Here is a 10786-nt window from a genome sequence, read left to right on the forward strand (position 1 = left end):
ATTTTTTTTTTTGATGTTACTGTTTCTTTGACTTTTTTACTATTGTGTTTCTTTCTCTGTTATGCTTATGCATGCTTGCTTTGAGCCGAGTGGAAACAATCTTTCTACCTGCATAAAATGGGAGTAAAATTGTGTACACGCTATCATTTCCAAACCCCATTTATGAGATTACACTGAGTATGTTATTATTATTGTTGTCGTGTTCGATTCAATTTACGAATATCTTAATTGATTGAGCATAATCTTTTATGATTTTCGTCCATTTTGAGTAATCGTTATACCACATATATTAATCTGATCTATTTGAATGTGAGAAAGAAGTTGTGATAAAGAGGGTCTTATATTTCCCCCCATAATAAAGGGATCTTAGAAGGGACAGACACTGATGAAATATGAAGTAGCCTCACGTGTGGTTCTGCACTTTGATTCGTTGGTTCCTTTCTAATTTTCTATCACTAATTACAGAGTCAAAAGGACCACTTTACTTCTATAATGTCACTGAATCATGTCAGATCTTACACGTGTGCTTTTATTACTAGCCTTCACTCTTATGCCAGACAGGGTCCTCCTAAAAAAAATACATACATAAAGTATTTTTTACAGTCGAATCCAGAAACTTTTGCTTAACAATATATTTGTGTTGAAAAATCAATTAAATATGTCCAAATATAAAACTAGGATCCAGTTATTAACACTTCAAGTTGTCGTTATAAAGTTGAAATTCAAACTCCATCTCTTGCATTCATACATGATCCGCAAAAAGATCGCATTTCAAGAGAATGTAATTTAGATAATTTATTGTGATACAAGTATTAATGACTGTTTTCACGAGGGTTCTCTTTCTACAATTAAAAAAAACATTAAAATTTTGAAATTGTGTGAAAGATCTCGGACTTATTTGTTGATGTTAGAACATTGATTGCGAGTTTTGAACATGTTATAATGCATTACAGCTTCAAAGAAATTGGATAAGATTTTAAATCTTATACCATATTAGCTTTCGTGTTGTTCTGAGGTTGTTTTAATTTTTCTTATTTTCAAGATCTACTTTCTCATAAAAAAAATTACCAAATTACTTAGTGCCCGCTTGGACATAAAATTTAATGAAAGATTTTTCCAAAAAAAAATTCACTTTTTTTTTTGAAATCAACGTTTGTTCATAAAATTTTCAATTTTCACTTGAAGATGCATTTTGGAAATTTTTGAAAATTTTAAAAAATGTAAAAAATTGTTTTCAAAATTTTCACTCAAATCACTTACAAAACTTTAAAAACAACCCAAAGTGAAATTTATATCCAAACTCAACTCTAAATTTCAAATACAATTTTCACTTGAAAAAATATTTCACCATTTTTTTAGACGCAGTAACTTAAAACGATTAGCATCCCAAATTAATCCATAAGCTTGAAATCTTAGTTCCGCCTCTCCGCAAAATAACTTCATTCGGATGTTGTTATTCATTAGGAACTGAATTTGCAACGTCACTAAATTAAACTCTATATTCCAAGTAATATACAGTTCGCATTTCAAGCTCTCATCTAAAGTGTAGCGATTAAGATACAGTCCAATCAATCTCATTTAGTCACGGTATATATCTACGACACTTGGACCAATTACTACACATTATAACATTTTTTTCCTTTTAATAACTGAAAATATAAGTGAATAGGCCTGCAGTTAGAATATTATATTACTAACAATAACAAGCTATCATTATTTGTTTGATTAAATCATGTAATTTGTTTAGTCTAATGGTACATTTTGACTGATCCCAGACCCCAGTAGTTTACTTTAATTTTTTAAAATTATAATGTGGTGACTTTTACTTCCAAAGCGTGTGGGTTAGCAGTATTTTAAGATTCTTTTAGCAGAACCCAAGGAATCAAGAAGTTTCGGGTTAGATTCATCGTGCCTCCTTAATTAAAGCATGATCCTGCAATAATTTACATTAACTTCAATATTTCATATTATCTTTAGCGCTTAATTACATAAAGGATTAGTGAAGAGAGAAAAACTTCATTACTTGGGAGTGACTGTATGGGTCAAAATCTGACCAGATAAGTACCAGCGTGAGAAAGGACGGCGAAAAGTTACTTGAGACTGTCGTATCCATACCGCACTGTAGCGATACGCACCTCGGCTACGGCCGAGGTCATGTATTCAGAACGCCAGAGAGGCGAATTGGATGTTACGGCATTTCAAGGGGTCAGCCCGTAATATAGTCAAACGATTCAAGTACTATAGGTAATGACCGTTGGGTAAATGAGAAGACCTAGTATATAAACTAAGTGAGAAGAAGAAGGGGGGGGGGGGGAATCCAGACACGGACATGTTTCCTGAAAGGAAGAGAAATCCTCATCTCTCTCAACACCGCGAAGAAGAAAGAAGCAAGGAAGCTCAGATCCTTAATGTATATTGTTAGTCTAATCATATCAAATGTGTAGAGTTGTACCTTGCTAAAGATCGATGACCCTTCTCATTTGCGACTTCTTAATTGTTTGATTTTATGAAAAGTATCATCCTCGTCTTATATGATGGGATTTAATCACTATTATAGTTGAATCTTATGCGTGATATGCTTGCTCACTCTCATCTTCTATCTTAGATCTAGATTAAATTATTGTTGATTAAGATTTACCTAAAGTCTTCTTATTTAATTAGTTTAGCAAAAAGCTCAACACTTTTTTGTCAAACAAAATGTAAAATGAATATAAGTTGGTGAGTACATAAAATTAAGCTTTGTATAAACGCATCATGTCATTACTTAGTTTTATAAAATAATAATGGGTACGAGGCCAAGGACTAGAGTGATTTGTGTTCTTTTTTCAATGACTTGTATTCTTCTTTTCGCGATTTTTCTTCTGCTTATTATAAAATAATAATGGGTGTTAGATTAAGGACGAGAGTGAAGCTATGAAAAAAAGCTGTAGAAATAGAGAGATGCAGATGCATTTTAGCGTTTGATTTTATTTAGCGGGTGACTTTTTTTTAGCTAGTCAGGTTGAGCGTATAGGTGGATTTTTTATGTTTTGTTTGGGTGTTAATTATTTTATTCGGTCCCAAAATATAAAATATCTATATGGACTGCCACGTCATATTTTTCCGCCGGAAAGTTTGCTTAATTTCAGTTGAATAATCATTTGTGTGCATTAAGAATAGTTGAGTAACTTTCATGTTGCCACTAAAAGAAAAGTGACTTTCGCCTAGTGGTGACAAAATAGTTAAAAGAAAATAGTTAATCACCCATATTATCCATTAAAAAATGGGTTGGATGATGAACTTTTTAAAAACGGGTCAAATATGGATAAGAACCATATTATCCATTTAGAAATGGATAATCTATGGCTAACCAATGAGTTTAACTTTTTACATTTATAAAGCCTCCAATTGAGAGTATCTCAAGTTTGGGAGACTAGGAATTCTCCTAGAAGTGAAGTCATGGATAATATGGTTACCCATATTATCCGCTGGTTAACCTGTTTTTTATTCGTATTAAATATGGGTCGGGTCGGATAATTTATTCGTTTTCCATTACCCTTTTTTGCCTGAACCATATCTGACCCGACTCGTCCGTTTGCCACTATCCATAATTTTGGATAGTTGAGTGATTATTTGAGTAATGAACTCTATATAAATAGCACCCTATTGAGCTTCATTTCCTCGTGCACATTTTCATCGGAAATATAAGAAGAAAAAGAAAAACTAAAGGCAGAAGGAGATAATGGCAAGTGGAGAGACTGAGCTTTACTTTGTTTTCATGAACTATGATCCTGAATACGAACGCCTTCTATCCAAAAGGTCAGTATTCTTCTTCTTCTTCTTTTTCAAAGAAGTCAAAACCTTGAACCCTGTTAGGTTTAAATCTTCGATTCGTCTCTAAATTTAATAATAATCAGAAGTTATATTCTTGGTTTTATATAATGATAGAACAAAGAAGGGAAGCTATGAGCTGGATCTGTACATAAGCAAGAAACATGATGAGTTGTTAGCAAATACCTTTGAGCCAGGCAGCTATAAAAAGAGATTGTCTTTGGTTATTGTTGATGGCTTTGCTGTTGAAATCACTGATGATCAGGTTGGTTTAATTTATAGGTTTCTTCCTCTTCTTTCCTCAAAATTTTTATATATTCTGAGGTATGTTGTTCAGACTCTTCAAAAATATCATTATAGGTGCGTGTAAGATCCTCCAAAAAGTAGTGTATTTCTAGAGTTGTAAGGCAACGTTTTTAGAGAGTCGAAGCAACATAAATTTTGAGTATTTTTTTTTTTGGTTAATACAAATGGCATTTCATGATTGCAGGCCAATGTGCTTAGATCTGCACCAGAAGTGAGGGTTGTGGAGAAAAATCAAGAGCTTGCATAATTCCGGCCGATGACTGTTTCTTGTCAATGATTAATTCTTGGAGAAAAGTAATGGAACCCCCCAACTCCCCCACCCCCCCCCCCCCCCCCCCCGCCTCCACCCCCTCCAAAAATAAAAAAGAAAGAAAATGAGAAAAGAAATATTAATTGTTTTAGTTTTAATGCTTCATATTTTGGAGCTAAACTATATATATGTAAACTCATCTTAATTTGTTCTTAATTAATTAAGCTAACTTATGGTACTGTTTTCTAGCTCTCTCCCGCCTCGCATATTTAATTTCCACAATTGAATATTCTATTAAATAGAAATAATTCATTATTATTTAGTTAGGATCAATCTAAATCAACACATCATATTATGTATATGATTCAATATATTAACGAGAGGTCTCGAGTTCGAGCCCTGGGTATGGAAAAAACCTTGGTAGGGAGCGTTTCCCCCCGAATGAGGCCCTACACGACGCGAATCCGGATATAGTCAGACTCCAATACTGGTACCGAATACCGGATGGAAAACCAAAAAAAGAAAATATGATTCAATATACCAACTAAGTATTAAATAATTTGTTAAAAATACAAGATATTCAATCAGAAATATCAAGAAATCGCCGCTCTTCCGGGTGCCCTCAACTTCGAGTTCGAGGAACATGTACTAACGATTATTAACGAGCAGTATCTAAGTAAGTAATCTGATTGAATTGTCACCGTATTTTTTAATAAACGATTATTTAAAAAAAAAGATAGGATAAACGATTGGTGAGCATATAGAGATGAAAATAGATACCAAATTCCAAAGCAACTAGCTATTATGATTCAGGGGTGGAAGTAGTATATAACATATGAGTTCGACAAAATCTAATAGCTTTAATACAAACCTTGTAATTTGCATTAACAAAAACCACAAAATATGTACAAAAAATAAATTCAAAACCTAGCAATTGAAGTCGTGTTAGAATTCAGAACTCATAATGTTTAGATCATAGTTTTGTTTTTGCTTAACAGAAACGGAACTAGAATTTGAAGGTTATGGTTTCGGATTTCTAATCTTTTTAAGTTATTGGGTTATAAATTAGTAATTAGTACATATTCAATAAATTTCATAAGATAAATACATAATCTGAATCAAAGTTACTAAATTCAGTTGAACCCGTAGCCGATGGACTAGCTCCGTAATTTTTGTGTGTGTGTGTGTTTGGGGGTAACCATGTGGTGGTCCTGCTGAATAGATAAACAGTCAGGCAGCACTTAGAGGTGTACAAATGCACAAACAAATTTGGTGAACAGATAATGGGAAGTCAGATTTATGCAGTTGTGGGAATCATAAAGGCAAAAATGAATAGTGAAAATTCAAGACTGATGTGAAACCGCATACTCAGTACTCTGCATTTTTATCTAGTTAAGGTTATATTGGAGTACAACATTTTTACCTGCAATCCTTCTATTTTTCGGCAACGTTTAAGTGCAACTAGCTAACCCCACATTATTATTGTGGAGTCCTAAACTTTTTTGATGATTTTTTGGACAAAAATTATTTTTCTACTACTTAAAAAAAAAAGTTACATAAATGAGTAAAACGCAGTACTATACTGCGAACTACTTTAACGGAAATTTAGCCGTTAAAGTAAAACGCAGTACCATACTGCGTTTTACTTTAATTGTTTTTTATAATTCGCAGTACTACGCAGTACTATACTGCGTTTTACTCAAAATCTGGGCCCAACTATATTTTATTAAAGTTGTTCGCAGTACTATACTGCGTTTTAAGTAAAACGCAGTATAATACTGCGAACAACTTTAATAAAATAAACCCCCTTCTTCTTCCTTGGACCACTGAACCGACGCACCCCCTCTTTTAAAAATTCCGATTCTGCTGGTCCCCCCACCCGTCACCTACAAACTTAAAAAAAAAAAATCGGCCCCACCCGTCACCTAAAGAGCAAGGAGTGTAGGTCCCACATACAAGACAAGCTTTGGATTCCTTCTTTCGGGTGCAAAAATTCGATTTCAATCAAATTCAAAAAACTTAAATCAAGGTATTTCGATTTTGTTTATGTCGAAACTCGTATAGTAAATGCATATTTGTTTTGTTTAATGTGTTTCCATGTTAATTTGTGTTATGTATATGTTTAAATTTGTATCTTATTTATACCCGGATTGAGTTATTAGCTTTGGTACAAAAAAATGTTAAAATTTGATAAATTATTTGTATTGTCAAAAAATTAATATTATTTATTTTGTTTGTTGTTCATATTTGTATTTTATGTTAGTTGTTTTTATATGTAATATTGACCTTTTAGTGTAGTAAAATAAATAGCCTTTTAGCGTAGTAAAATATAGAGCCTTTTAGTGTAGTAAAATATAGAGCCTTTTAGTGTTGTAAAATATAGAGTCTTTTAGCGTAGTAAAATGTAGAGCCTTTTAGTGTAGAGTCTATGTAGTTTAAGTATGTAGTAACTGCAAACTCTATCCAATTACAGTTTACAAAATTAATTATTTAATTTATAACTTTAAACTTACAAAAGTAACAAATTAATATATGTTGTAAAATTAACTCAAATATCGAGCCTGGAACCCATACATAATTATACAGTCCAATTTTAAACATAATTAATTATTTAATTTATTAAGCTAACACACACAATTTTAAAAATGTTGAAATTGACACGCATAATAATTAAGGATAACTCGGCCTCAAAAATCGAGCTTGGAACTCATACATAATTATTCAGTCCATTTTTAAATATAATTAATTATTTAATTTATTAAGCTAACACACAAAATTCTAAAAATGTTGAAATTGACACGCATAATAATTAAGGATAACTCGGTGCTATAGGGCCTCAAATATCGAGCCTGGAACACATACATAATTATTCAGTCTAATTTTAAATATAATTAATTATTTAATTTATTAAGCTAACACACGCAATTCTAAAAATATTGAAATTGACACGCATAATAATTAAGGATAACTCGGCGCTAACGGGCCTCAAATATCGAGCCTGGAACACATACATAATTATTCAGTCCAATTTTAAACATAATTAATTATTTAATTTATTAAGCTAACAAACAAAATTCTAAAAATGTTGAAATTGACACGCATAATAATTAAGGATAACTCAGTGCTACCGGGCCTCAAATATCGAGCCTGGAACACATACATAATTATTCAGTCCAATTTTAAACATAATTAATTATTTAATTTATTAAGCTAACACACACAATTCTAAAAATGTTGAACATAATAATTAAGGATAACTCGGTGCTACCGGGCCTCAAATATCGAGCCTGGAACACATACATAATTATTCAGTCCAATTTTAAACATAATAATTATTTAATTTATTATGCTAACACACACAATTAATTTTGTTTAAATTATAGTAGACGACATGGACTTTCCTCCGCTTGCGCATCCCGGACCTGTCGAGGATCAGCTACTAGTGTTGCAGGGCGACCATAGGTCCTCCTTTGTATGGGAGGGACAACTATCGACGCAGCCTATCCGCCCCAAGAGACCTGACGATTTGTGGGAGTTCATCGGGGAGCATCCTTTCCATGCCCGCGTAGTCGCGCGCCTACAGGCTACGAGCTTCTATACGATTTTTGAGCTTGGACAGATGCAGCTTGATTGGTCTCTCATCACGACCTTGGTAGAGCAGTGGCGACCGGAGATGCACACTTTTCACTTGCCCACTAGAGAGGCCACCATCACGCTGGAGGATGTTCAGGTTTTGTACGGGCTATGCGTAGATGGACGGGTCGTAGTACTGCCCTAGTACATTAGATCCATGGCGCGTGCACAATTTTTGGATATGATGAGGCATTTTACTGGTTATAGACCTCAGGGTGACGTTGGGGGCAGTCGCATTGTTTTATCAGCCATCAGAGATCATATGGCATTTTTGCACCCAGACATTACCGGCGAAACGGAGGATCTCCATATTGAGAGGTACACGTGGTTGGCGCTGCTCCTGCTTTTCGGGTGTGTCTTGTTCTCGAACACTTCGGGGAGTTAAGTGAGTATGCGCTTTCTCCATCATCTTCAGGAGCTGTATGGTTTATCCCAGTACAGTTGGGGTGCTGTTGTTCTCGCATACCTGTATAGGAGCATGTGTCGGGCAAGCATCGGCTCAGCGATGGACATATGTGGTTTTCTGCCCCTCCTACAGGTGACAACATTTTCGAATACTCTGTTCATTTCTCCGAATTCTATATGGTCGAAATGACTCATTATAAGCATGTGATTTTTGCCCTATATGAGAATTACTCCCAAAAATTCAAAAATAAAATGATTTTCCTTGGTGTGCAATTTTGTGGTATTTTTGTGTAATTATTTGTATTTGTCGATGCATGTTTATTTGTTAAATTAATAAAAAATATAAAAATATGTCACATTTTGCATGTAGGATTTAATTCTACAATTTGTTAGTAATTAAGTTTGTTTACAAAAAATGAAAATTACAAAAATAGGCATCTTTTGCATTTTTAGCATTTAATGTCCAAATATACAATTTTATGCTTAATTATTACTTAATTATGTGTTAATTGTTATTGGGAGTTAATTTGCGCTTTTATAACTTGATTTAGTTCTTAATAATAATTTAAGTATTTTATAATTTAGTTTTAGAAAAATAAAAGAAGAAAAGAGAACAAAAATACAAAGAAAATCGGATTGGGCCACTTCTTTAATTTTCAAACCACAGGCTCAAATAATTGCCCAACCTTCCCCATGACCCGGTCCACTTCAAACCGGGTCAACCCGGTCCGCTCCATTAACCCAAATACCCAACACCCCTTTCTCATTTTTGTCCAACACAAAACAAAACCCAAAAAAAAAAAAAAAAACCCTGAAACACTAACTATCCGCCCCCCACCCTCTCTTCTTCTTCTCCAAAATACCAAAAACCCCACGCATCCATGACAGCCCTTCTGCCTCCCCATCGACAACACACACACACACACATCAACCACACACAAGCTCCACCACCCTCGCGTCCAAACGGCCCCCTCGTACGCCATTAAAACCAAACAACCACATTCGAGCTTCGTCTTGACATCCATGGCAGAAACAACCAACGTACATGGTTGCTTCTGCTGCGTCCAAATAGACCCCGCCGCGTCTGCCTTCATCGTCTTCGTCGAGCTCAAGCTTGAGCTCGACATCCATGGTCGCCACTGCTGCGTCGTCGTCGTCAACCACCATCCATGCCATACCAGTCGACACACCCTCGTCGTCCAAACAACCCGCTGCTTCTGCTCTTTCACGTCCAAACAGCTGCTGCCCAAGCTCTTCATCTTCTTCGTCCAAACGACCATCGTCGTCTTATTTCCAAGCGATCAGTTGCGCCATGGACAACCACTTCGCCATGGCTGCTACGTCCATGGCGTTTGATTCCTCTTCCTCGACGTTCTTTCTTCTTCCAGCTTCGTCAGCATTCGAGGGGAGCTCGTTGCTGCTACTGCTCCGGCAACCGCCACTGTTTCAGCAGCGATGATGAACCGCTACTGTAACTGTTGCGTCATTTTCAAACGACTCCATACGACCATCTTCTCCGAGTTCGTCGTTTCGGTCCGGTTAGTGGATTTTGAGTTTTACTTATGCCCGTATTTCGTTTTGATATTTTCAAATCTAAAATCGGTAAATGTTTGTTTTGTTCGTGTTCATTGTTTTGTTAATTTTTCAGATTGTTCATGTGAAATTGTTAGTTTAATGGTGTTAGATTCAAATTGAAATTTAATTGATTATTTCCTCAATTTGTTTCATAATGTTATGTATTTTCCAGAAATTATTAATGTTGTTTGAGTCATTTAATCCGTCATGTTTTATTGTTTAAAAATAGATTTAGTTCATGTTCATCTTTGTTTGAAGTTCATGTTTAATCTAGTGATTTAATGTGAGTTTATGTTTGTTTCTGATTTGTTGATTTAGTTTGAATCATGTATTTTGTTTGTTGGTATTGTTGTATCCTTGCTCATCCATTGATGGTCTAAATTAACCAGGATTGGTTCCCAATATGGTTAATTCATTCCATTAATTTTGAGTTGTGTTGTTCATCGTGTTCGTGTGATTTGTTGTTGAAGATTGTTGAGAAATTGGTCATCTTGGCTATATTTTGGTTAAGTTTTGATTAATTGATTGTTTAGAGCTGATGGGGGTAGTTTGGGAATTGAACATTATTATAATTGTTTATGTAGGCATGAGGGACAAAATATAATAGGGTGGGGTTTGATATAATTGTTTAACATAGTGGGGGACAAAACATAATGTAGTGGAGGGGAATATTGCATTTGTTTATGTTAAGCATGGGGGACAAATTATAATGGGTTGGGGTTTGATGTATTTATTTAATGTAGGCATGGGGGACAAGGTTTAAAATAAAGAAAACATTAAATAGTGGGGGCAAAGCATGCCTTGGGG

At 34.6% G+C, this 10786-nt stretch overlaps 1 protein-coding gene across 1 annotated transcript; it reads left to right on the forward strand.

Moving 5' to 3' along the window:
• Nucleotides 1-3643: 3643 nt before the first annotated feature.
• Nucleotides 3644-4448, forward strand: LOC142174861 (subtilisin-like protease SBT2.5). Its single transcript, XM_075241330.1, has 3 exons — nt 3644-3798; nt 3928-4075; nt 4301-4448. Exons 1-3 carry the CDS (start codon nt 3722-3724, stop codon nt 4361-4363), a joined length of 288 nt encoding a protein of 95 aa, XP_075097431.1. The 5' UTR covers nt 3644-3721; the 3' UTR covers nt 4364-4448.
• Nucleotides 4449-10786: the final 6338 nt, after the last annotated feature.

This window comes from Nicotiana tabacum, chromosome 1 (assembly GCF_000715075.1).
Source record: "Nicotiana tabacum cultivar K326 chromosome 1, ASM71507v2, whole genome shotgun sequence".
NCBI lineage: Eukaryota > Viridiplantae > Streptophyta > Magnoliopsida > Solanales > Solanaceae > Nicotiana > Nicotiana tabacum.

Coding starts and splice junctions, on each gene's coding strand:
- LOC142174861 (XM_075241330.1), top strand. CDS start 3,722: ATGGCAAGTGGAGAGACTGAGCTTTACTTTGTTTTCATGAACTATGAT. Junction 3,799..3,927: donor GAACGCCTTCTATCCAAAAG/GTCAGTATTCTT, acceptor ATATAATGATAG/AACAAAGAAGGGAAGCTATG. Junction 4,076..4,300: donor TTGAAATCACTGATGATCAG/GTTGGTTTAATT, acceptor TCATGATTGCAG/GCCAATGTGCTTAGATCTGC.